Source organism: Dendrobates tinctorius, unplaced genomic scaffold, assembly GCF_039654945.1.
Source record: "Dendrobates tinctorius isolate UK_male_01 unplaced genomic scaffold, ASM3965494v1 ptg000074l, whole genome shotgun sequence".
Taxonomy (NCBI): Eukaryota; Metazoa; Chordata; class Amphibia; order Anura; family Dendrobatidae; genus Dendrobates; species Dendrobates tinctorius.
Window position 1 is genome coordinate 18,758 of NW_027361742.1, and position 27,313 is coordinate 46,070.

The following is a 27,313-nucleotide window of genomic DNA, read 5'->3' on the forward strand; positions in this document are numbered from 1 at the left end:
ATGTGCCATTAATGTGATGATTTGCAGAATCTGAGATAGTGCTGCGTTGGTTTGCATGAAGGTAGCACTGTCTATCAATGAGGTGATCGGTGGTGCCCTGAGGCCTAATTTGAATACCACTTTTTCCCTTGTTACTTTAGCAACTTATTTGTTCTAGTTTCAGGCTCCTGACTGTAGAACGGATTTGGGTCTTGTTTAAAATTTAGCAACTATTGTAGTTGCCAGGCACCAAGCTAACGTATAATCTCTGGGACTGGATCAGAAAGTGTAATTGCGGCCTTTTGAACTCTCATTGAGTGTTGTGTATACAGCATCCTTCTGTATGAGGAGTCTGGCTGTGTCTGACAACTCCTCACTCCTGCAGCTGCTCAGTCTCCATTCACCAACATCTCAGCAGAGTCCTATGTGAATTAGCTGTACAATGTAATCAATTTGGGACCACACTAGTGCATAACACTATTTAAATTCATTATTTTGAAATTTTTTCTTGTATTTAGTATTCAAAAGTTTGGACGCTGTCTTGCTTTTTTTAAGCAACAAAGCTTTTTCAACCCAATTAAATGGATATTTGTCTCTTTTTCCATTTTAGATCTTCAATGCACGGTGTATCATTTGACATTTCCTTTGATAAAGAAGATGGTATCCGAATGACAACCCCGAGCCGGCCCATCCGAAGATCTGTTAGTAATGAAGGATTCTCTTTGAACCTGACCCGCGTTCCAAAACATATCCGAAAGAATCTTTCTTTCCAACCCATCAATGGACAAGGCCAATCAGATAGCATTAATGAAGAATGGAGTCAAGTAACACAAAACTATGATGACTTGTCACCCACCAGCATCCAGTGGGATTTAGATGAACTTGACCACAATAAACGCCCCAATGGTCCTCATGAGAATAGGATATCTGCAGATGAGCTGGATACTCAGATAGAAGCGCCAAGTATTGAGGAAGCCCTCAAAATCATTCACAACCCAGAGAAAACTAGTCCTGTTACCGAACAAGTAAACAATGGCTTTTTCCTTCATAACGCTGATGTCAGTGCGGGCTTGCAATTATCCCCTCTTGCTCTTTCAGACACTAATTTGGATTTCATTGACATAAAAGGATCCCAGAGCCCCGTTACCGAAAATACAGAGGTGGACACTGGTATTCATGTACAATCAGAAGACATCATCCCAGAAACAATGGATGAAGATTCTTCTTTGAAAGACTACACTGTTAGTTTAGATTCTGACTTTGAAGACCATCTGAAGTTGCAGCAGGATTACGGACTTCACATAAACAATGCCCGAGAACCAGTCAGTCCTTGTCCTAGCTCACTTAGTGGCAAATCACAAGCGTGTAGCACAGCTTCTTCCAGTTCTGGTATCAAAATGACCAGCTTCGCAGAGCAGAAATTCAGAAAACTCAATCATGGAGATGGCCGGAGTAGTGGAAGCAGTTCCCAGAAAACCACGCCAGATGGTTCAGAGCTCAATATCCCACAAGTGGTTGCACTTGGCCAAATCCAAGAGGTGGACTCTCTTTCACAAAACAAAGATACAACGCAGCTCTTAGCCTCTGAGGTGGTACAACTGAGAATGAAGTTAGAAGAAAAAAGACGAGCTATCGAGGCACAGAAAAAAAAGGTAGAGGCAGCATTTACACGTCAACGGCAGAAAATGGGAAGAACTGCGTTTCTAACGGTTGTAAAAAAGAAAGGAGATGGGATTTCTCCCCTACAAGAAGAAGCTGGTTTGGAAAATGAGAGAACCCATCAAGATATCTCAACAGAAAAGCAAATGCAATCTTCAGTTACTGGCATCCCATCCCTAAGAGCAAATCGTGAACAAAGACCACCTAGATGGCTGAGCTCTCCTACTACACCTGTAGATACTGACAAATCTTGGAGTCTGACAAGCCCAAGTGAAGAAAACATGACAGAAATTGATGTAGGAGAGTACACCAAGTCTATTGAAAAACTAAACACCTCTCTAAATTTTCTCCAGCAGGAAATGCAAAGACTGGCATTACAGCAGGACATGTTAATGCAAATGAGAGAGAAGCAAGCCTGGGTGATCTCTCCACCACAACCCTCACCACAAAAACTGCCCCAAAAGGAGTTAAAACCAACAACAAAGCCTTCTGTAACGTGGTCCCCAATTCCTTGCTTCACTTTGGAGTCCCCTCGGCAAGCTCACAGATCCCCACAAACTTCACTTAAAAAGACTGCGTCTTTACCTGCAAAACCCCAGAGAACACCTCGCCCCAATGAGCTGAAAATTACACCTTTAAATCGCACCTTAACCCCTCCACAATCTGTAGACAGCCTCCCACGTTTACGAAGGTTCTCGCCAAGCCAGACACAAACAAGATCCTTTGTCTGCTTTGGAGATGATAAGACACCTGTAACCGAATATCAAGAGTCTAAGGAAGCATCTAATGCAGATGAATGTGCAAATAGTGAGGGCTCTGACAAAGTATCATTATATCAGTCTTCTAATCTGGTGGAGAAAAAGCCCATCGAGTCGACCGTATCTGAAGTCTTGTCACAGCCCATTATAGAAACGGTGTGTGTGACCCCCAACGATGAGGTGTTCAGTCAGAGGAGCTTCTCTACCCTTAAAAATGGCAGTCTTATTGAAGTCCCTCTCTCCAAGCTTCAGCCTCCAGAGATGTCCGAAAAGGCTGCAGAAGAAACTGAGACAGAACCGATCACTGAGGATCAGAAAGTTTGTTGTGGCTTCTTTTTCAAGGTGGGCAATTATGGTTACTAGCACTAATCAGTAATGTGTGAATGTAGGATATGGTTTATTGTGATAGGACGGAGGGTTAGGAAAAATGATGCATCTTGTCAAAGGGGGCAAGCCAACGGTTACTGATTTTATGAAGCTTACTCTATAAAGATTTTATCAAGTCATTAAGGAATTTATATGTTCTCCCAGTGTTTGTGTGGGTTTCTTCCGGGTATTCCAGTTTCTTCCCACACTCCAAAGACATACTGATACGGAATCTAGATTGTGAGCCCCAGTGGGGACAGTGATGATGAGGTCTGTAAAACGCTAACGTATAAGTAATTTTCAGGGCTATTTAATAGATGAGGATCCTCTGTTAAAGATTCATCTGTTAGATGTGCGAATTGTTGCATGGAGAATGTGTTCTGGAGGCCTGGGATCTTACATACTATACACACAGCCCACTGTGTATTGTCTTTATTCATTGCAACAGTTTAAAGTCCTGAAGATCATGGATTCCATTTCCACCCTAATAGAGGCACAAGGTGTACAGAGAAGTAGTTCTCCAAGCCATGTGTTGCCATACTATCATAACCTTCCTAATAGCAGGATGTTTGCCTCCAGTGTAGGACTGGCTGTTTGTAGGAGAAATTATAAGGTGGGCAGAGAGATGACTGTGGCTGAAGTTATAGCTGTTTGTTTAGTTTTTGCTAATCTTAGTAGGGGGTTTCGTCACATTAAACTTGCGGTGTAGGGGTCTAAAGTGAAAAATTGGAGATAAAACAAAACAAAAAACCTTTTACTGCCTGCCAGATAGGATCTGTTTTCCTGCGCTGGCTGCCTCAAGTCTGGTGGGTTGATACAAGTGATAATGCCACCCTAAGCCCATTAATAACTTTTAGGCCATTTTCACATGTTCAGTATTTGGTTAGTATTTTCATAGAATCATACACTGTTAGAGTCGGAAGAGACCCCATGAGTCATCATGTCCAGCCCCCTGCTCAATGCAGAATTCACTAAATTAGCTGAGACAGATGTCTGTCCAGCCTCTGTTGAAGGCTTCCATTGACGGAGAACTCGCCACCTCTTGTGGCAGACTGTTCCACTCATTGATCACCCTCACTGTCAAAAAGTTTTTTCTAATATCAAATCTATATCTTCTTCCCTTCAGTTTCATTCGAATGCTTCTCGTGTTTCCATGTGAAAATGAGCATTAGGATGATCCTTCTACACTGTGACATCCCTTCAGATATTTTGTAGACCACTATTAAGTCTCCTCTTAGCATTCTTTTTTGCAAGCTAAACATTCCCAGATCCTTTAACCATTCTTCGTAGGACATACTTTGCAGTCCTCTCACCATCCTGGTAGCTCTTCTCTGAACTTGCTCCAGTTTTTTAATGTATTTTTTAAAATGTGGTGCTTTCGAACTGGACCCAGTATTCCAGATGAGGCCTGACCAAGGAGGAGTAGAGGCCTGTGGGTGATAATTACTTCACGTGATCTAGACTCTGTTCATCTCTTAATACATTCTAGAAGTGTTTGCCTTTTTTGCTGCTGCATCACACTGTTGACTCATGTGCAGTCTGTGATCTATTAGTATAAACAAGTATTTTTCACACGTGCTGTTGATTAGTTCTATTACACCCATTCTATAGATGTAATTTTTGTTTTTCTTGCCCAGATGTAGAATCTTGCATTTCTCCCTGTTAAATATCATTCTATTAGCCGATGCCCATTATTCCAGCTTATCTAGATCCTTCTGAATCCATTCTCTGTCTTCTCTAGTGTTAGATATTCCTTCTAGCTTTGCATCGTCTGCAGATTTGATCAGTTTACCTTCAGTTCCCTTATCTAGATCATTTATAAAAATGTTGAACAACACTGGGCCCAGGACAGAGGCTTGTGGTACCCCACTTGGAACACATTTCCAGTTGGATGTGCAACCATTTATTAGCACTCTTTTAGCACGATCACTGAGCCAGGATATGTAAGCCAAAACCAGGAGTGGTGATGTGTTTCTATTCCTCCGATTGTTCCTCTCATGGTTTTGACTTACAAATAATGACCAGACTGTGATGGTGTGAATGTAGCATTAAAGTAGTGGAAAACTGATCTTCTGTCCTCAGGAGTGCTGCATTCTTTTGCAGCCTTACTTTTTGTTTGCCAGGGGGCGGTGTGCTCCTGATGATTGACAGATTGGACCAGCGGCATGGTCTCACCGCAACGCTAGTCTGAGCTGTGCTCTCCTATGCTGCAAGAAGAAGCAGCTCTACCTCTGCGGGACCAGACGATCACAAAAATCTGAAGCTGGGTGGATCCAGAAGGCCAGTCAACTTAATAGCAGCGTTTCCAAGGTCTATGGTGACGTGCTTATGAGTCCTTTTCTCTTATACACTGCAGAAGTGGTCGGTAACCTAGGCAACGAGCAGTAAACTATAGCATTAGAAATCCTTCTGTTCTTGAGAAAGGGCAGAATTTTATAATAACGTATAAGAAGTAAATTGTTTTTACAAGCACTTTGCAAGTTTTACAAGATGAGACAACGCCTTTTATGTTTTGGTTTATATGACAGGCAATTAATTGTAATTTTGGTTAAATATGTACAGTGCGGGATGTTATTACAGTTGGAGACATCATAAATGTTCAGTGCTTTTACTGTTACCAATCCTATAGGATACAGCCTCATTAAAACAATCTTGCTTCTCTGCAGGATGATCACAAAGAGGAAAATGACATGGCTGCAAAGCGTGCGGCTCTTCTAGAGAAGAGACTGAGGCGAGAACGTGAAAATCAGCAGAAGAAGATGGAGCAAGAGATGGAGCAGGAGCATAAGAAAGAAGAGGCCAGGTTAGCGAAACGGCCCAATATCATTAATTTCTCAGGTCTATGAACAGAACAAGTGGTATCCAGCTGGGAAATGGTCACGTGCAGCCTGGTATATGTAGTCCGTCCAGGGTGCATTATACCTGTACTGATCCTTATCGTCACAGCCTGTATAGTTCACATATTCACAATAATCTCGTGATTTGCAGTCTCATTTGTGTGTGGCGGCAGTGCCAGTTATTGGCACATCAGAACTGGCATCCTGCAGAACATTGATTTTGTAAAATACAAATAAGTCACAAGGAAAGTTGTTGCCTTTCTCGCACATCATTATATCAAGCTTCATTTTTTTTTCCTTTTATTAAGGAATTACACAGTAGACAAAAAAATAATTAAAGGTGTTGTCTGAGACGGCCATATTGATGACTTATTTGACAGTATGAAATTAGTGAGGGTGCAAAACACAGCACCGCCCCGATCAGCTGAAATCCCCTCCTGCAGAGGATGGAGCTGTACGAAGCAGGACCACCGCAGCCTCATACATTGAGTAGTCATTGACAAATACTGCAGCTTCTCTCCCAGTCCCTTGAATGAGAGCTGACGTTTAGTACTCTGCAGCGGCCACTAAGAAATGTACAGGGCTGTTCCGTTCCACCTGTACATTACTTAATCTGTCGTCTGTAGGTGTGAATTTAAGCTGATCGTTGAGGGTCCAACACCCAGCACCTATACGTTGATGGTGTATTTTACGCATAGCTCATCAATATGTTATTCCTAGACAACCCCCTTTAACTCTTTTTATGTATATTCTATATAACATTAATATATTTGTAATGAACTACTTGTTCTTCCTGTGGTTTTGTCAGCACATTTGGCATAAACTGCAGGACACTGGGCACAATGCATGTTTTGTCCAAAGCTTCAATATATAGTATTGAAGTTCTGGTAAAATCTTCCTATTACTGATGGGCGGACCCGTGGATGTTCAGGTCCATTAGGTTCAGCCGAACTTTATATAAAATTCGGTTCGGGTACCAAAAAGGTACCCGAACTTGATCCCGAACACCATTCAAGTTAATGTGGGCCCCGAACATCCGGCGGTTTCAACGCTGTCTTCTGTGTGACAGCGTGGGAAACACCGCCTCTGACTGATGGCGACTTTACTGAATTCACAGCCATCGGGAATCATGATCTCCACGCTGTCACACAGGACAGCGTGTGAACCAGCAGCTGTGACCGGCGGTGAAAAAGTTACCGTCAGTCATGCATTGGCTGATCACTACTACTGTCGTTAGCGTCACCTGCTCTTGCTGATGGCAGCGAGAGCAGGCGACACTGATGAGAGAATTTGCCAACTGTCACCTGTGCATAGTGGTAGCTTTACTCCTATCCACAGGAGCTGGAGACAAAGAAAAATATTGACGTAGAATTGGGATCACTAATAAATGGGTGACAGAGAGATAGTGTGGGGGAGTCTTTATTCAAATAATTTTTTTTCTGTATTTTATTTTTACTACTGGGTTACTAATGGAGGGGTCTGACACCTCTTCATTCCTTACCTTAAAACTATTACCCTGATTGCCACAGCACCAGGGTAATTGGGAAGAGCTCAGGCTAAGCACCAGAATTGGCGTCTCAAATATGATGCCCCACTTCTGGGGCAACTGCAGGCTGATATTTGTAGCTTGGAAATGGCTCAATAACCATGGGATTTCCAGCCTATTAATATAAGCCGCAGTTGTCTGCTCTTCATTAGCTGGTTATTAAAAAGAGAAATATATATAGATTTTCTTTTTACATATTGCATCGGCCAATCACAGCCATGACCATATGTGGCGTGGCTGTGATGAGGCTGGCAGTGTCCACACCGGAAAAGCTTGTTGATTAGCTGCACTGCAGTCTTTCGACAAGCTCTCTTTTTGGGATGCCGAACTCGAACAGTATTACTGACTTCCGTGAGAATTTTTTTTTTTTATAAAAAAGTCTTATTGGTGTAGATAGTGCTTCATCATTTTGCAAAAGTAGCAATAATAGTAATAACCATCTGATGATTCAGGGCTGCCACTATGTATGACATCAGTGTACAATCTTATTTACACAGACGAAAGTCAGAGGAGGAACGTAGTAAGAAAGAAGATGAGAAGGCGAGACGGGAGTTTATCAAACAAGAATACTTACGCCGGAAACAGCTGAAGTTAATGGCGGATATGGATTCTGTTATTAAACCTCGGGTTAACCTTAACAGAACAAAAAAGGCCAGGCCTAAGTCCATCCACAGAGACCATCAGGTGGAATTGCCGAGAACACCCACTGGTGCTGCACCAGGTAATGTAACGCCATTGGGCACACGTGTAGTAAGTTCAAAATGGGTGGAGGAACAGGAGACTGAAGTCCTGCACATAGGTTGAGGCAAGTGCTCAAGAACTGAGTAAGCTTTTATAGACTGAGTCTTGGTGAAGCGTTTTCCTAATCTCCTTTCAATCGTGTCAGTGTAAGGGAATTGTGCTCTGTATAGTGTTTATAGTGTTTGAATCCATTCTTCCCTCTACCGATGAAATGTTTCCTGTGCTATTGTCTGCAACACAACCCCAAAGCATCATTGATCCACCCCCATGGTTAATGGTTGGCGAGATGCTCTTTTCCGGATAAATTGGTGCCCTTTTTTCTCCACCCATACCTTTGTGGCCAAAGAGTTTTATTTTAACCTCCTCAGTCCACAGGACTGGTTTCCAAAGTGCATTAGGCTTGTTTAGATGTTCTTTTGCATACTTCTGATGCTGAATTTTATGGTGAGGTATTCTTCTGATGACTCTTCCGTGAAAGCCATATATGTGCAGGTGTCTCTGAACAGTAGAACGTTGCACCACAATTCCGGAGTCTGCTGAATCTGTCTGACGGTCTTTTGCAGTCATTCGGGGGGTTCTGATTTGCCTCTCTGGCAATCTTATGAGCAGATCTCACTGAAATTTATCTTGGTATTCCAGACCTTATCTTGTCCTCCACTGTTCCTGTTAGCTGCCATTTCTTAATTACATTTTGACCTGTGGAAAGGGCAACTTGAAAACTCATTGCTATCTCCTTATATCCTTCTCCTGCTTTGTGGGCCTCCACCATTTTCATTTTCAGAGTGCTAGGCAGCTGCTTAGAAGAAGTCATGGCTGCTGTTTTTTGGCACGAGGTTAGAGGAGGCTGGGTTTTTATAAAGCTGGGAAATTTGCATCACCTGGCCTTTCCTAATGATAGTGAACAAGCCATTACCCAAACAAGTTAATTAAGGTCTGAAACCTCGGTCAAAGTTATCTGAGCACACAAATCCCAAAGGGTGCCCAAACTTTTATATCAGCTTCTTTATATACAAAGGAAATGTGTCATCTTTAACTTTAGGCCTTTTTTAGAGATCATTTCATCTTCAACTTGCTTACCTGTTCACTATAACAATCATTTTAATCAGGGATGCCAAAACTTTTATATGTAACTATATCATTCTGTAGCCAGCAATGTGCAGTAATACATAGAGGCTGAACCAGCCAAAAGGTTAAAAAAATAATGGGGTTGTCCACTGTTCACTCAGAAAACCCTTTATGAATCCTTATGTTCCCCCCCCAGTAAAATAACAAGACATACTCACCAGCGGCAATGTTCCAGTGGTGTCAGCACTGGCTCTCCCAGGGCTTGCATGACATTGTCACACGATCCCTGCAGCCAATCAGCACTGGCTTCACTCTCCCCACCTTCAGACAAATTAAGATGTACGGAGGAAGTGAGAAAGCAGCTCCCACTTCCTCCGAAGGTCAATTACAGTGGTAGGAGAATGATGAGTGCTGATTGGCTGCAGGCATCATGTGACATAATGTCACCCGAGCTTTGTAGAGCCAGTGCTGACACCAGTGGAACGGTATAGGAGTGTATAAGTATTATATTACTGGAGAGAAATATGGAGCTTCAGAAAGGGGTTGTCCGAGTAATAAAATACTCCAAAAGTGTTAATATTGTAGGTTTCTGCAGCAATTTGAGTAACTTTTCCTATGGAAAATCACTCAGATGTTGCATTTATTACTTTGTCACTACCACTCGTGTTTAACGCCTATGACAGAGAAACCTTTAGAACCAAAATGTAACCCTGCTACAACTTAAGTACGTATTGCCATCATTGGGATCTGATTTTTATACCTATGGGAGACATTTATGTGTTTTTTATGAAGCTAAGGTGAATTGGTCTAGGCTTTGCTTTTAGATTGTGTTATAATGTTTTGGGGTTTTTTATTGTTTTTCTTCAGCTTCAAGCTTTTCTCTGGCCTCTCTGAACACGGGCGACAATGAAAGTGTAAATTCTGGGAAAAGAACGCCAAGGTAATAACCCCTCACAAAAGCTATTAACCCCTGATCACAATATAATGTACATGTATGTGATTGCAGGGCTCCGGTGTGTGGAGGGGGGCTCATGGGCGGAGTTCTTTCCACTCACGGTTTATGCCGGCTGTGTTGTATAGCTGGCATCTGTGTCTAAGAGCAGTGGCTGGATCTCCCCTCCGATTATTCTCTGACAACGGCGTTTAATAGGACGCTCCTTGGTGCTTGTCTGTCGGAGAGCTTTAAAAAAAAAAAAAAAAAAAAAAGACCTATGCAAGTTTGGTATCCTTGTAATTATACTGACCTGGAGAATCAGGGTTATTTTTGCTACAGAATGAATGCTGTAAAAAAAAAAAAAAATTGGGGAATTGCAATTTTTTTCACCGCACTTGTAATTTTTTTCCCAATTTTTCAGTACATTATATGGTACAATATATGTTGGATAAGTTGTATTTTTTTTTTCAATTCTTTTATTAACCATAAGCAGTTATTCAATACACACATTTAGTATATGATGTTAAGCTTGATACAAAACACACATATGCTCAGATGACATGAAAATGTGAAGTATATGTACATCAGTTGTATATAAATAAAGCAAAACATAATACCAATTAAATCACAATAGCTTCGTGTTAATATTCCAATGATGAAACCTGCCTAGCTTCTAAACCATACCTACGTCTACAAAAATATAAACTATTCCGCAGCCTACTTCCACATAATGAGCTGTTTACTATGCGACATCTCTACTCTGCAAAGTGAGGTGAGAGGAATTCCACCTCTCCCAAATCTTTTCGAATTTACCTGGGCACCCTCTGTTGGGATAATTGAATTTACCAAGGTGATCCAGGACCCCAGAGGAGGAGGTGAATTTCCCATCCACCGTAATGCTAGTACCTTTCATGCCATAAACAATGTCTCCCGTAAAAAAATCCCAACATAGTGGCCCCATGCCTCCTCATCCCATTCTCCAAATAGACAGATCAGTGGCTCAAGGGGAACAGGAAGATGCCAATAGTGATGTCACCTCCCTCCAGTATTGTGCAACAACAGGACAGCACCAGATCATATGGATAAAATCTGCATCTATTGAGTGACATCTCAAACATTCTGATGACGGGTATCGGCCCATCTTAAAGAGTCGAGTTGGAGTCAAATATGATTGATTAATATATAATTGTATCATCCTGTTGGCAGATGGAGATACCCAGATTGGCGACTCCAGGATTTCTTCCCACTCCTCTCCCTGTGTATCTGGGATGAGCCTCTCCCATTTCTTCTTAACGAAATCTAAAGTACATTCTGTCTGTCTGTATATATATATATATATATATAAGTATATAGAGAGGAGATGAGACCTTGAGGGCCCTGTGATTTAAGGATCCCTATCAAGGGTAGAGACGAAATGGCATTATTTATACCTACACATCTCGTGTGCGACTGATGAGCTGACCTTAGTTGTAAATAACGAAAGAACTGGGATCTCGGGACACTGCGATTTAACTTGTAGTTGTTCAAAGGTCATCAAAGTTCCATGGTCGTATAGATCACCTATCGCAGAGACACTATACTGAACCCAAAACTCGGCAGATGGATGTTCAAATAGCACCGGGAGGTAGTCATTATTCCATAGGGGCATTTCAGCTATAATATCCCCAAATCCAACCACCCCTTTAATCTGTCTCCATATTGATCGTGCCAGACGAAGTAGAGGTAACAGTCTCGAGACATTTATTTTCCTCATTTCCAAAAACCCCAGTGGGGAACTAGTCCGTGCAGCATGAAGTAGGTGACTTTCAGAATTAGGGAGATGACCTCCAGGCATCCATGTACTTATGACCTTGGCCTGTCCAGCCAAATAATACAGGAAGAAATCGGGTAACGCTGCCCCCCCTCCCCTCTTCGGCCTCTGTAAAGTGGTTAGCTTAAGTTTAGGCCTGGCTTTCCCCCAAATAAAGGATGTGATCTGGGAATTCAGATTAGCGAAAAAGGATTTGAGCACCACTACCGCACTATGTTGAAGAGAGTAACTAAGCTTGGGGAGTAATATCATTTTAATTAAGTTAATACGTCCGGCTACAGACAGTGGAAGTTTGCCCCAGATCGCAAATTTACCTTTGACCGTCTCCAGCAATGGTTGTATATTAAGCTGCAGATCAAATTTACTACCTCGAGAAATAGACACCCAGATATTTAAAATTGGTTACAATGGGCAGTAAGGAGAGAGTCTCAAGTCTTTGCATAGGAGCGTGGGAAAGAGGCATCAAAGCAGACTTCTCCCAATTTATATATAGGCCAGAATATTTACTGAATTTATTTATGGTAGTGATGACTCCTGTCAGTCTCCTCCGCTTTGTCCATAAAAACCACCATATCATCCGCATACAGGCCTATGGTGTCTGTCAGACCCGCTATTTCTATACCAGCAATATTAGGGGAAGATCTTATACGAATTGTCAGTGCCGCAATAGCAAGAGCAAAAAGGGCTGGGGAAAGGGGACACCCCTGACGAGTTCCCCTATGCAGTGAGAATGACTCAGATATTCAATTATTTAGGATGACCCGGGCCTTGGGCTTCATGTACAAAACACCGACCCATTTTTGGAATCTATCACCAAATCCATACCTCTGCAAACATGCGTGGAGAAAAGGCCATTCAAGAGAGTCAAAGGCCTTGGCCGCATCCAGCGACGCCAATGCCCATTCATTATCCGGTACCAGAGAGCTGATATTAATGGAGGTGCTCTTACCAGGCATAAAACCAGTTTGGTCAGGGTGTATGAGATCTAATATGACTGAGTTCACCCTTTTGGCCAAAATTTTTGTAAAAATTATATAATCCACATTTACTAGTGATATGGGCCTATAAGATCCACAATCTAAGGGGTGCTTCCCCTCCTTCTTAAGAACTATTATATTAGCCTCATAAAAGGATTCCGGCATGCATCTCCCCTCCCAAATCCCACAAAACACCGCCAACAAAAGGAGCGCCAGTATATCCTGGTATTTCCTATGAAACAAATCCAAAGTGGAAAAAAGAGCCGGGATGAATAAACTGCGCTGACCAGAAACGCACCTTCGGCAGTCCATATAATAAAAAACTTCTTTAATAAGCCTACGCGTTTCGTGGCAAAACCAGCCACTTCATCAGGGCATAAAAAACAATCACAAATTCAGGATATAAATACAATCACAAACTGTTTCAATACACCTTTCTTTGACATCATTTCCTTTGGAAACGCCCATATATCATATAAAACCATGTATATAAATAAAAAATGCTTAAATATTGTGATTAAAATCCAATAACATATCTATCAATATCATGGAAATTTTATACACCAAAATAACAAAAAATGTATATGATAAAATGCAAAAAAATGAACTCGAACCCACCACTTCAGAACAACTCAAAAATGTAGTATACGTGTCTTAGCCCACTGGACCACACCAAATCCACAAACCCCTTGAGATCCTCATATGTAACAAATACCCCACTCATTTAATTATTTCACCAAAATATGTCTAAAAAAGGTTATAAAAGAAGTTTTTTTTATTATATGGACTGCCAAAGGTGCGTTTCTGGTCAGCGCGGTTTATTCAGCCCGGCTCTTTTTTCCACTTTGGATTTGTTTCATTTACTACCAGCGGGATACCAGCGACGACCGGACCTTTATGAGTGATTCCCAGTTTGTGACTCACACAACTTCAGCAGGTGAGTCTAACTGATTGGGCTTGCTTGCTATTGTGGTTCTTCAAGACAATACACCCTATGTGCGCTTTCCATTTTTGTTTTTTTCTGGTATTTCCTATATAATTCCACAGGAAATCCATCCGGTCCAGGGGCCTTTCTGGAGGCCATGTCTTTTATGGCAACCTCTACCTCCTCCAGAGTAAACTCTGCATCCATAAAGGCCTGTTGGGAAGAAATCAGCGCAGGAAACTCTATATCTGACAAATAATTTAGACATTCTGGGCCATCCACATCAGTCTTAGAATTATATAGTGAACCATAATAGTCAGAAAAGCATTTCAGTATCTCCTCAGTTGAGGAAACCAAAGTACCACCTGTACAAATCTGTAGAATTGTGTTAGTCGCATTATGCTGTCGTACTAAGTAAGCCAAAAATTTACTAGCCTGATTCCCCATCTCAAAATAGGATTGTCGGGCAAAAAATAATTTACGTTTCGTTTTGGTATCAGTATATTGAGCATATAATCTTTGAGCAGTCAGCCATTCTACCCTATTCCTGATAGTTTGATCAGATATATAGGCTGCCTCCGAATCTTTCAGACGTCGCTCCACGTCGCCATCCTCCTCCAATGTCACCCGTTTAATGTAAGAAATCGTAGAGGATAAACAACCCCGTAAATAAGCTTTAAGAGCATCCCAGAATACATTGATATTTCGGGGTTCGGGGTGGGACGAGACGAAGCAACGTAACTGTTCTATCATTCTATCAGGCGATGTTATCAACTTCAGCCAAAAAGGGTTCAACTTCCATGTTATCCTATTGGTCGGTGGCCCGTATTTAAGCTTAAGAATAACTGGGCTAAGATCCGAAATCCCCCTACTTCCATGTTTAATGTCATCCACCCACGCCGCCAGACTGCTAGATCCAAAAATGAAATCTGTGCGAGACAGAGAGCGTTTAGTGGAGGAATGGCAAGTATACTCCCTTGTCTCAGGATGGCGCATTCTCCAAAGATCCAGCCACCCACGACCCGCCATGAATTGTGACAGTTGGGATGTGCCCGGGGGGGGGGGGGTACCCCACCCTGTACTCGATTTGTCTAATCTCAATTTATCAAGATGACTGTTAATGACCAAATTAAAATCTCCCATACAAATGACATGTACATCTGGGTAGTTCAAAGCAAAGCTCAATGCCTTCTGAATAATTGATATATTGGCCGGAGGGGGATTGTAAATACAAAGAATAACATATTTCTGAGAATAAATCAGCACATGCACAAACACAAATCGTCCCTCAGGGTCTTTCCGGGCCTCTCTGGTCTCCCACCGAACATCTTTATGAATTTACCGTGAACCCCCCCCCCTTGAATAGCTGGTGTGAAAAGCATGTGTATACCATTGCACCCACGGTTTCTGTACCCACCGAACCATATCCCTGGTCAGGTGCGTCTCCACCAGAGCCACAATGTGAGGACGGTAGTGTCTAATATGTGAAAACACCTTAAATTTCTTTTTAGGGGTTTTTATACCTCTTACGTTCCAAATCATACAAATCAACTCAGAACCCATTCCCGTCCATCTGGATATGTTGCATAATGGTGCCCGAACCAAGTGCAGAGATCCCACCCAGATAGCAAAATTGGCGTCGGCTGCGGCATTTACCTAAATAACTATAAAAGCTAAAACTTTTGAAAAAGAAAAAACAAAACAGGAACCTAGTAACATAGGAGCACAGTCTCACGCCCCCATCAAAAAATAAACAAGAGGATACCATCACTGAGTACAGCGTTTGGTATTGTTGATAGCTGTGGTACTTGCCGAGAGAGCTCCAATTAGACCTTTGGTTGAAAGGATCCGAGGTGACAGCCACCGCATTAGGATTCCTTCGCAGGGGATCCCCTGTGGGACCGCAGCCATTCAGTCGCCTCCGCCGGATCCATGAAAAACACGGAGGAGCCTTCATGAACAACCCGAAGCCGGGCCGGATATATCATCGAGTATACAATGTTTCTGTCCCTGAGCCGTTTCTTGACCTCGATGAATTGCGCCCGCTGTTTCTGCAGTTCCATGGAAAAGTCCGGAAAGATGGAAACGACAGCATTGTTGAACTTAATAGGACTTTTTAGTCGTGCAAGACGCAGGATGGTGTCTCTGTCCTTACAATTGAGCAAGCGTGCCAGGAAAGGTCGAGGCGGGCCCCCGGAGGCAGGGGTCTTGTAGGGACCCTGTGAGCTCTTTCAACAGCGAACATAGAGGAGGATTCATCTCCCAGGGAGGTCTTAAGCCAATCCTCCTGAAACTGCTCAGGAAGCTGACCTTCCGAGCGCTCAGGTAGCCCAACGATGCTGATATTATTCCGGCGCATTCTGCTTCCAAGCATTCATGGAGCCCACCACCTTCGTTAATTTAGCCTCCATGGGTGCAATGGTATCTTCCACCTTGGACACCCTCGTCTCCACCTCCATAATGCGTCCCCTCATGGCCTGCATATCCTGACGGAGTCTCCCCACCTCCGTGTAAACATCCTCAATTTTCTCCGTCAGGGATGTCCTGGTCAAAGAAATAGCTTGCATCAACTGCTCAGACGCCTGTTTTAAGGGTCAACTCCTCCTGCTCCGCCTCATCTTCACCCCCAGAGTGGCAATTTTTACGCTGAACTTGAGAGGAAGTGCCCCTATTATGTCGTGCACTTTCAGCGGGGTCAGGTCTGACAAACTCCTTCAGTTTTTCCGCCGCTCCTGACCCTTTAAGTCGGCTCATGGTTATCTGCAGTGTGGTCTAATAAAACAGCTGAAGACGTGTGGTCCGGATATCACCCACCACGGATAAGGGTCACAGCAGGGCTGGTAATAGTTAATTGTAATTCAGGCTGCAGAAGAATGCCACAGGGATTATGAGGATGGCAACTAGCCTTATTTAACACAGTTCCTTGTGGCCAAGGGAGGGAGAGGGGGCCCCACAGAGACACCTGCAGTGAGGGAGGCTGTACAGAGCCTCCCTTATTAATAGCGCCAGCCGGCGCAGTGAGCAATAAGTAGAAGAGGGATACCACGCAGGGCCCACTATTTCAGGGCACTCACCGCGCAGCCCCTCAAGATTTCCAGCCTGTATCTTCACTTCCCGGCGGCAGTCCAAGATGGCCGCTGCCTCGTGGGGGATCTAGCCCCCACTGCTGTCTCCCCCACCGCCTGCTCTCAGAAATTGCCTCACGACTTGCCACGGGGTACCCAGGGGGGTCCCGTCGTCCAAAGGGGTCCAGCCAGCGCCCGGTAAGCCATCAGAAAGAGGGCTTAAGTCCAGGATTCAGCAGGATGATGAGGAGCTCTCCTAGCCAGTGTCCTCTCCTGCTCACGGCATAGCCACGCCCCCGACAAGTTGTATTTTCATTCAAAAGTAGAACTTGGCCCGCAATAAAGAAATCCTCATATGCTAATATTTTGGAGAAATAAGTCATGGCTATTGGAAGAAGCAGAAGGAAAAAAATGTAAAATATAAAATCTCCTGGTCCTCAAGATGTTACAGGAGTTTTCCACTTTCAGCAAGTGGACCCCAAACATTTGTAGGAATGTAAAATGACAAAGCAAGCTGGTTCTTGTTAGACGTGAGAGAATCCAGCGGAAAAAAGTCAGATTTGCTAGTTCATGCATCTTTCCCAGAAATTCCATTGACGGAGAAGTAGAGAAGTTATATGTGATTTTAATGCCCATTATTAGGCTGTGTGGTCTCTCCAGACCCCAGAACATAATAAACTTAAGATGTAAAAAAACAAATCTGTATACTCCCCTCACTTCTCTGCCCCTCACCACTGCCCCCGGTCCTCTTTGCATGTTCAAATTGCAGTCGGTGGCATCAGAAGCCTTAGCTGGGCATCTCCGGACGGCTGGTCCAAAGCCGCGATGAGTACCGACTGGATGGTGCAGAGGGGCCAAAGAGGTGAGTATAAGGATTTTTTAAAAACATTTTGATGGCCTTCTGCAGTTCAGAAAGATGGCTTTCAGCAGACTCCATTTTGATGAATCCTTGCAGAAGCAAAATACAAAAAAATCCACCAGATTTTTGTAAAATTCAAGTGAAATTCATTTACACTCAAATTGATTGACTCTTGTTCTCAACCCTCCTCTCTGCTCAGTGCCTCCTTGTTTAGGATTGAGTAGTGCCCATGTAGACATCCTGAGCCTCCGCTCCTTGCCTCTGTATTTAGAATGGAGTGGTGGCCATGTAGACATCCCGAGCCTCAGCTCAGTGCCTCTGTGGTCATGCTGGAGTGGTGCCCATGTAGACATCCGGAGCTTCAGCTCAGTGCCTCTGTGTTTAGGCTGGAGTGGTGCCCATATAGACATCCCGAGCCTCAGTTCAGTTGCTCTGTGGTTAGGCTGGAGTGGTGCCCATGTTGACATCCCGAGCTTCACCTCAGTGCCTCTGTGTTTAGGCTGGAGTGGTGCCCATGTAGACATCCCGAGCCTCAGCTCAGTGCCTCTGTGTTTAGGCTGGAGTGGTGCCCATGTAGACATCCTGAGCCTCCGCTCCTTGCCTCTGTATTTAGAATGGAGTGGTGGCCATGTAGACATCCCGAGCCTCAGCTCAGTGCCTCTGTGGTCATGCTGGAGTGGTGCCCATGTAGACATCCGGAGCTTCAGCTCAGTGCCTCTGTGTTTAGGCTGGAGTGGTGCCCATGTAGACATCCCGAGCCTCAGTTCAGTTGCTCTGTGGTTAGGCTGGAGTGGTGCCCATGTTGACATCCCGAGCTTCACTTCAGTGCCTCTGTGTTTAGGCTGGAGTTGTGCCCATGTAGACATCCCGAGCCTCAGCTCAGTGCCTCGTGCCTCTGTGTTTAGGCTGGAGTGGTGCCCATGTAGACATCCCGAGCCTCAGCTCAGTGCCTCTGTGTTTAGGCTGGAGTGGTGCCCATGTAGACAACCCGAGCCTCAGCTCAGTGCCTGTGTGTTCAGGCTGAAGTGGTGCCCATGTAGACATCCCAAGCCTCAGCTCAGTGCCTCTGTGTTTAGGCTGGAGTGGTGCCCATGTAGACATCCCGAGCCTCAGCTCAGTGCCTCTGTGTTTAGGCTGGAGCGGTGCCCATGTAGACAACCCGAGCCTCAGCTCAGTGCCTCTGTGTTCAGGCTGAAGTGGTGCCCATGTAGACATCCCAAGCCTCAGCTCAGTGCCTCTGTGTTTAGGCTGGAGTGGTGCCCATGTAGACATCCCGAGCCTCAGCTCAGTGCCTCTGTGTTTAGGCTGGAGTGGTGCCCATGTAGACAACCCGAGCCTCAGCTCAGTGCCTCTGTGTTCAGGCTGAAGTGGTGCCCATGTAGACATCCCAAGCCTCAGCTCAGTGCCTCTGTGTTTAGGCTGGAGTGGTGCCCATGTAGACATCCCGAGCCTCAACTCAGTGCCTCTGTGTTTAGGCTGGAGTGGTGCCCATGTAGACAACCCGAGCCTCAGCTCAGTGCCTCTGTGTTTCGGCTGAAGTGGTGCCCATGTAGACATCCTGAGCCTCAGCTCAGTGCTTCTGTGTTTAGGCTGGAGTGGTGCCCTTGAAGACATCCTGAGTCTCTGAGCTCAGTGGCTGCAGCGGTGTCTGATTCTTTCTGTCAATATGAAGTCACAATTGCAGCCCAAACATAGAGAGCTGGAGTCGGAGCTGGAACTGGCTGTTGTATTTTGCAAGCCTGCCAGCATTTGAGGTCCATTTTGTGAAGTCGTTTTGTGCAGTGAAGCTTCGTAGAACTCATCTATGCTAACATATTCCAATAATGCCATCATCTACTCCTAAATGCTACTATATAGCCAAAGATCAAAAAACAGGGACTCCCATTCCATTCACATAACATGCTGCTAGGATCCAGGTAAAGGCGCTTGTGGCTCCCATCATGAATTATATTCATTAGGTTTCACCTTGTTGGCGGTCTGTATGCAACAGTCCTGATAAGATGTAACTCCCACTACTGTGGGTCTGAATAATAGTCTTTCAGTTGTGAGGATCAGGATTTATAGGTTGCGTTCAGCCTGCGTAGTAGCGGTGTCTGGTGCCTTATGGTTAACTTATGGTGGCTAGTGTGGCCATTATTAAATATTTGGTTAATCCGAATACATCTGCTTATAAATCATTTGTACCTTGTGTGTTATGTTTCATGATTTGTAGCCATATGGCCCTGAGCCATGCAGCAATTTTTACATTGATGGGAGTTTATTGTTCTTCTTTTTTTTGTACCCTTTTTTGTAAACATGAATTATTAAATTTTTACATTTTATATTGTGATTAAATAAAAGAGAGAATTTTTATTAAATGCTCTGTTTTTTTTATCTTTGGCTACATAGTAGCATTTGGGATCTGGTTTCCATTGTTGTTGATAGGGGCAAAGTGAAGTGTTGACATTTTGGCATATTTGGGATTCATCACCTACGCCTGTCTAGAGCGCCACCTGACCCACTCTACCCCGTCCATACACCATATCTTCCTTTATGCTCCCTTTAATCCCTTACTAATCACCAATACTCCTTTTTTTACTGCAGTCAATAAGGTGGCTTCTTGCAATGCATGTGGCTTAGTGGCTGCATCAGAAGCCTGGCGCAGCGATCCCACGTTGGACTCTGTTGCTTAGCTGTTTAACGATGGCAGGACTCGCTCTATATGCCGAGGTCAAAGATCACTCTGTCAGCTGTTTAACCCCTTAGAGGCACATCAGTTATGTGACACAGGGTATCCTAATGCATTTACCCCCACCCACCTTAACAAATCCAGCTACAAAAAATAATTTGCTTTAAAAAGTAGAAGCACAAAAAAAAATATAATTTGTCATCTCAGGAATCAATAACTAAATATGTAGAATACTTGCAGGACAATCTGATTACTTAGTGTATACCACTGGAAAAAATACAAAATGTAAATTGTAGATACAGAAGGTAACACAAAAAATGATGTGAAATAATTAAAAGTTAGCTTTTATTAATTGTAGTAAAATACACTTTGTAATTTTATAATACACTTTAATATCATCACATAAAATCCTATCACCCTTTGCAAGTGCATAAATAGCCTCATGGTGATTATCATGGTGATTATTACTTCTGCTATTACGGGAGGAGCTGGCGTCCACCTTATTTAGTGAAATCATACTGATCCAACCAAGGACGTTCACGCCATTTATACTGCGCGGTAAACATGGTATAAATGACACCCCCCAAAAAATAAATGTGGAAATGCTGTTTTTCACCGCAAAAAAAGGTTTTTTTTTCGATACGTTTTAAGTAGCACAAAAAGCTGCTCTAGCAAAATATAGCTCTTCCCTTAAATAACATGTCAATGGAAAAATAAAAGTTCTGGCTCTTGTACTGCAATAATGGAAAAAATGCTCGGTCATTAGATCCCTAAGTAGACCTCTTGTTAACATTATTACATACATGTCAACTAACAGCAACCCCTATTTCTTCACTCTGTTTATCCTAAAAAATAGTGACATACTGCTAGATATTAACCGCCCGGTCATGTGTCTCATGTGGCCTTTTTTCCACCACATCTATGAGGTCCTATTGTGCCTAAAATACCAGCAGGTCCAGCTGCCACATTTTACTTGCCAGACCTCTTACACTTAATTTTTTGTTCCTTTTTGTTCCCTTTGCTTGGCAGTCCGTTTAGGTCGGAGTCTGTAGAAGGATTTCTATCACCTGGCCGTTCTGGTAGTCGTAACGGGGAAAAAGACTGGGAAAATGCTTCCACTACTTCTTCAGTGGCATCAGCGACCGAGTACACAGGTGGGTGGACTCTGCCTCTTATAGACTTTGTACGAAGCATGCTGAGGTGTAAGGTGTAGATGATCTTCTGCTTTGGTAATAGTAATAGAGGGGGTTGTAGTAGGCAGAGTACCACCATTCCATAGTTTACATATGCCCTTTTAGCACAGGAACTGTTTCTTGTACACAGCCACCTAAAAAGGTCGTCCTATCATCAATATCAGATTGGTGGGGTCCGATACCAGACACCCCTGTCAATCATCTATTCCTAGTGGCAGAGCAGATCTGTGGCCGCCACACACATTGTCCTGAGCTGTGCAGTCAGAATAGGGGTCAGTATCAAATGCACCCTATAAGGGTTGTACCATACACCAGCTTTTTGCTAAAAATGTCAATGCCGACTCTTTTGCTCAGTCATGCACTGCTTACCTGTTATAGTTGCCAGATGAACGCCGCATGAAGTCACCTGTTTCATGGCATTCAGTGCAACTGTATGGATTGCATGTTATTCACTATTGCTGCTGCAGCTATAAACAAAGTCATTATCAGATGAAAATATAGAAGTCTAATCCTATAAAGTAATATTAACACCTTCATTATGACCAACCCACGAAGACCTCTTTTGTAAATGCACCCGTTACGCCCCGACTCTTGGTACGACAATGCCACACAGACATTTTAACCAGGTTTTGTTGATGCCATTGGGGCTGAGAACAGAAGTATGTTGTATATTATCAGATCAATCAAAACAAGGTATATAGAAAATAAATGAAAAATAAGCCATAACTTATCAATAGCAAGCATTTGTTTCCAGCTTTTAGTTTTATGACATTGATTAGTGTCCATAATTTCAATCTTTCTTACAGGACCAAAATTGTACAAGGAACCCAGTGCTAAATCTAACAAGTACATTATCCAGAATGCTATATCCCATTGTTGTCTAGCTGGTAAAGTAAATGAAGGGCAGAAGAACAAGATACTGGAGGTCAGTGCAAAGAAAATATGGTGTTATGTGATAACTGAGGTCCTGGATACATGTCACAAGGTCATATTGGTGGAGGTTGTAGCTTAAACATCAGTTGCCAATTTTCAGCCCAAGCCAACTCTGTGATAGTAAAGAGAACCTATCATCAGCATTTTAGGAGGGGCAATAAGGGGTATTGATGCATTAAACGAGGCATACTATCAAACGATACCTACTGCATCCCACCCCATTGCTGAGAAACTCTTCCATGTTATCCATATGTACATTGGACGTGTGTAGGTGCATTTGCAGACCACATCTGTTTTTCGGTTATCCTAAGTAACTTAAATGGTAGCGGAGGCACAACCTGTTGTCGGTAAAATGCACCCTAAGACACTTCTGTCAGGCTCCCTTTACTTTATGATCCTTTGTGTTACAGTGCAATATCTGCATAAGATATGTCCTCTAGAAGGTCATATATCAAAAAGAAAAAGGCCCAATACTGACCTCCATTGTACTTTTGTGACCCAATCCGTTTCTGTTCCATTAATGCCCACCCTTTGTTTTCAATCACTGAGCTAGTTAAACTAATTACACATATTTTCCCCTAGTCCCATTACTCTCATTTTATGTACTAAGTTTTTTGTGACACTGTATCAAAGGCCTTTGAAGAGTCCAGATGTAGGACATCCACGGTGTTACTTTGGTCTGGAACTTGCCTCCTCCTGGAAACTGATCAGATCAGTCTGATAGGACCGATCCCTCATAAGCCCATGTAGATGCTGGGTCATGAGGTTATTCTTATTGAGATACTCAGGCTATCATATCTTAGGAAACCGTCAAGGATTTTACCCACAGTTGAGGTTGAATTTCCCAGCCTATAATGTGCAGGCTCAGATTTTGTTCTCTTTTTTGGAATATTAACACATTTGCTTTTTGTTAGTCCTGTGGTACAGACCCTGTTTAATATGGAACCCTTGAATATTATAAATAGTGGTCTGTACATAATTCCTACAGTCCTCGGGGGTGTATATAATCCGGACCAGTTATCTGTCATCTTGAGTGTTTTGAGGTGTGCCGGACCACCTGCGTGTATAAGCAGGCAATATATAAAGTGGTTCACTTACAATAAAAAATTAACTATAGGAAATGTCATTCTAAATAAAATTCTAAATGTAATTAGCAAATCCTGCTTGTTTTGTGTATGGAGGTAGTAACTGTAGATTTAGTATGGCCACTGTCTTGTTACACAAACCTGTCACATGAGATTAATAGCACTGGTGTCAGTGAGCATGTGCAGTAGGAAGCCCTGCCTCTATGACCTGTAGCGCATCTATACCATGTGCTGTCTGGCCATCTCGGGTCACAGCGGTGGAGCTCCCTGCCGCACATGCTCCCTGGCCCCGGGGCTGAGATTCAGGACTATCTCCTATTACAGTGTATTCTAATTCTAGATTTTCTTTTCTACATCCACAGGAAATGGAGAAATCGAGCGCCCACAACTTCCTGATCTTGTTCCGTGACTCAGGATGTCAGTTCCGTTCTGTATACACTTACTATCCTGAAATTGAGGAGATAACCAAGCTGGCCGGCATCGGTCCACGTTCCATATCTCGTAAAATGATCGAGGGTCTCTACAAATATAACTCCGATCGTAAACAGTTCAGCCACATCCCGGCCAAAACCATGTCTGCCAGTGTTGACGCTGTGACTATTCACAGCCATCTGTGGCAAGCTAAGAGACCTGCGACCCCCAAAAAACTGCTATCCTCCAAAGCATAGCAATGGCTGGCAAAAAAACAAAAATGCCTCCCGAAGATCTATGGAGAGAGCAATTAGTTGTTGCCAATGAGACTTGTATGGAGTGATCACAGACACTTCTTCCTGCTGTCTTTACACACAACTGGAATGTAGGACAGTATTGGTCTAGGGGGGATAGGGAGGATTGAGGGAGGGGGTTATTTATCACAAAATAGTTTTGGCTCACGTAACTGAGGGGTGGGGGGTGCGCTGTATGTGACCTGAATTATGGGGCATGTGCGGTGTGACACGGAAGCACTGACATCAGTCCATGTGTGGTGACTGCTATTACTCGACATCTCTTGCCTTATATATTGACATTCTTTTTTTTATTCTGCATTTGTGTGTGTGCAAGATGATGTTGAGTTACAAAGGATAAATTGAGGGGTGGGGGTAGGGCGTCTGTTGTTTTTGTTTTTTTTTTGTTTTGGAGGAAGACCTAAAATGTGTTAAGAAAACGTGTCCGTATCACTGCCAAGAAGGGTGGCAGCATGTACTTTACCAAGTATTTCCAAGCTCTCTGGCAGTGAGGGGACTGTGGGATAGGCCAGCTTACCTCAAAAATGCAAGTCAGTAAGCTTGACTTTGGATGACCGCATCACTTCCTTTATATTTATGTCTGCAAGTGTTACAAGAAAATGGCGTATTTAGGTCTTCGCTCCAGTCTGACATTCCTAGAGTGCAGCGCGCTGGCATACGACGACTAGTGTAGTCAACGATTTTAATGATTGTTTTTATCACCTCATGGAGAGCGACTGTATCTGTGCTTATTTTATTTTTTACTATAGTCATTTTGTATTTTATTTAGCATTATCTGAAAAATTACGAAATTGCTTGTCATTGGGGTTAGTGCTAGATCCTTTATATGTGGGCAAACACTAGTCTTAACAGTTTGCTACTGACATATCTTCTGATACAGGATTTGGCTTGGTTTTAGCCTTTTATTAAGATATTTATTAAGCCCAACTGTTGGGCGACGTCACCTGAGTGGGCGTGACTTGCCATTAGGACGTCCCATGAGGAGCCAGACCTTATCAGCTGGCATCACCAGAGAGAGAGTGACAAACCCTGCTTTTGTTACACGAGAAGTATTTCACTTGAGTAATAAATTCCCTCACTAAATGCATAAGAAAGAGAACCATCAAGGTGAATCGAGTGCCAATGTAAGGAGCTAGAAGCAGTGTTACGGGAGGGAGTACTATATAGTGGGGTATAACACTAATGCTGCAGGACAGGGCCATGCATCTTGCCTAGTTAGTTGCATGCACTTTCCAGGATGAAAGGTAAGCGTGTTTGTGGGTGTTTTTTATTCTCCATTTCAAGGACAAAGTATGGTTGGATTTTTTTGAGACGTGTTGTAAAGTATTTCATATCATGTGAGATTTAACATTTTTTTAAGCTAAATGCAAAGATAAACCATATGGTCATTACATTTTGAATAGTGTTTTTCACTTTAATATCTATTTTGTTATATATATGTAGGCATGTCAGGAGGAGGATGGATTGTACATTAATTTAATTTTTTTTTTTCTTCTAAACCGAGATAGACAAGGACCCGCAGAATGTAATTTAGTTTATTTTCACTGATGTTACCAAAAAGAGGGATAAAGGACATGTGAAAACAGGCCAGTGTATGGCAGATGGGGCAGCGGTGAATCATTGCAAGATATGATGGCGTAATGTTTTCCAAGTTTGCTGCAGGGGAAGGGTGTATTTGTTACCTGCCTCCGAAATCCAGGCCTTTGGTGCCTGAGCTGTTGAGATTTCCACCCTTCATTGTATTGCAGTAAATACATGTGGTGTTGGGAGAAGGTTGGTCCTCTTCCTTCATACATGAATTAAGCTTGCCCGTTCGCCTCCGGTAGGACTCCATACTAATATCTTATAGAAACACCCCTCACTTACTGACTGTTGGCATCGTGGACCAAGGTCACAAAATGAGTACTGCTGATTCATAGGGGCAGTATGTAGATCTATTGTAACGTCACTTTTAAAATCATCGTACCCATTGTCCCGATGAAATATATATTTTTTTGCAGTTGACCATTTATAGGGCAATTATGTATTTCTGCTTGTAAATAACACTATCAAAACTTTGATTAGCAAGCTCCAGGTCGCGGCATAAAATGTAATCATTTCTACATAAATGCATCTGAATTGAGCTACTCTTCGTGTTCAGTATCCAGGATAAGGCACAGACGTATTCACACTATGCAGAGCACTAGTGAGGCTTACTAGTGGGACTATAGGAGGAAATTGTAGTTCCCTTAGTAATCCAATGTGGAAAACACAAAATGGGAGGCAGGGATTAACCCCTTCTACTACAGTGCTGGGTCACTGTACGTACGGTGCAATCTTTCTAAGCAGGAATTGTGCCCGTCATTATTAGGGACAGACACGCCTTCTGCAACCTACTCTGAAACCTTTCACGAATATTCCTCTTTAATAATCTTTTTTCTGTGTTCCCGCCTTCCAAGTATGTTTGAGTAATGGCGGCATTGGGAGCAAACAAAAGATGATGGAATGGGAAAAACGCATCTAACAGGCACATTTATCCCCTCCGCAGCAGGGTTGCAGAATATGCCCGGAGTACAGTATTTGTTTCATGTCTGTTACATTAGGACATTTGTCTGATAATTGGTCACATGCTGTACATTGTATCGGGCCTCTCATCTGTCACCCTGTGTGATCATGTGTACGATGTACAGACTAGAAGGCTGCACTAAGGCTAGTTTCACACTAGCGCTTTTGAGCACAGCGACGGCCTGCGCACGGCTGCCACTAAGCCCTGCCCCTGCCGCGCCTCCGCCGGTAGCTCCGCCTACCGGAGCATGACGCTGCATGCGTCCTGCGTTCCCTATCTTTATCACTGGGGGCGCAGGCCGTGCGCAGTATGCATTTGGCGGCGCATGCGTCCTTTTCACGGTGCGCCAAACACAACCTGCTGCAGTTTGGTGGAGCACCGTCAAAAAGGCGCATGCGCCGCCAAACGCATACTGCGCACGGCCTGCGCCCACAGTGATAAAGATAGGGGACGCAGGACGCATGCAGCGTCATGTGCCGGTAGGCAGAGCTACCGGCGGAGGCGCGGCAGGGGGCGGAGCTTAGCGGCGCCCGTGCGCAGGCCGTCGCTGTGCTCAAAAGCGCTAGTGTGAAACTAGCCTAAGAGTGTTCATTCTGTCCTGTTCTGCAGGTAAATAGTGTTATAATACTGCCCAACCGTTGTA

At 43.5% G+C, this 27,313-nt stretch overlaps 1 protein-coding gene across 1 annotated transcript; it reads left to right on the forward strand.

Annotated features, from left to right (window-relative positions):
• Positions 1 to 545: 545 nt before the first annotated feature.
• LOC141096326 (calmodulin-regulated spectrin-associated protein 2-like) lies at positions 546 to 26,247 on the forward strand. Its single transcript, XM_073582849.1, has 7 exons — positions 546 to 2,738; positions 5,429 to 5,565; positions 7,643 to 7,866; positions 9,819 to 9,891; positions 21,219 to 21,343; positions 22,189 to 22,307; positions 23,763 to 26,247. Exons 1-7 carry the CDS (start codon positions 561 to 563, stop codon positions 24,066 to 24,068), a joined length of 3,162 nt encoding a protein of 1,053 aa, XP_073438950.1. The 5' UTR covers positions 546 to 560; the 3' UTR covers positions 24,069 to 26,247.
• The last annotated feature ends 1,066 nt before the right edge of the window (positions 26,248 to 27,313 follow it).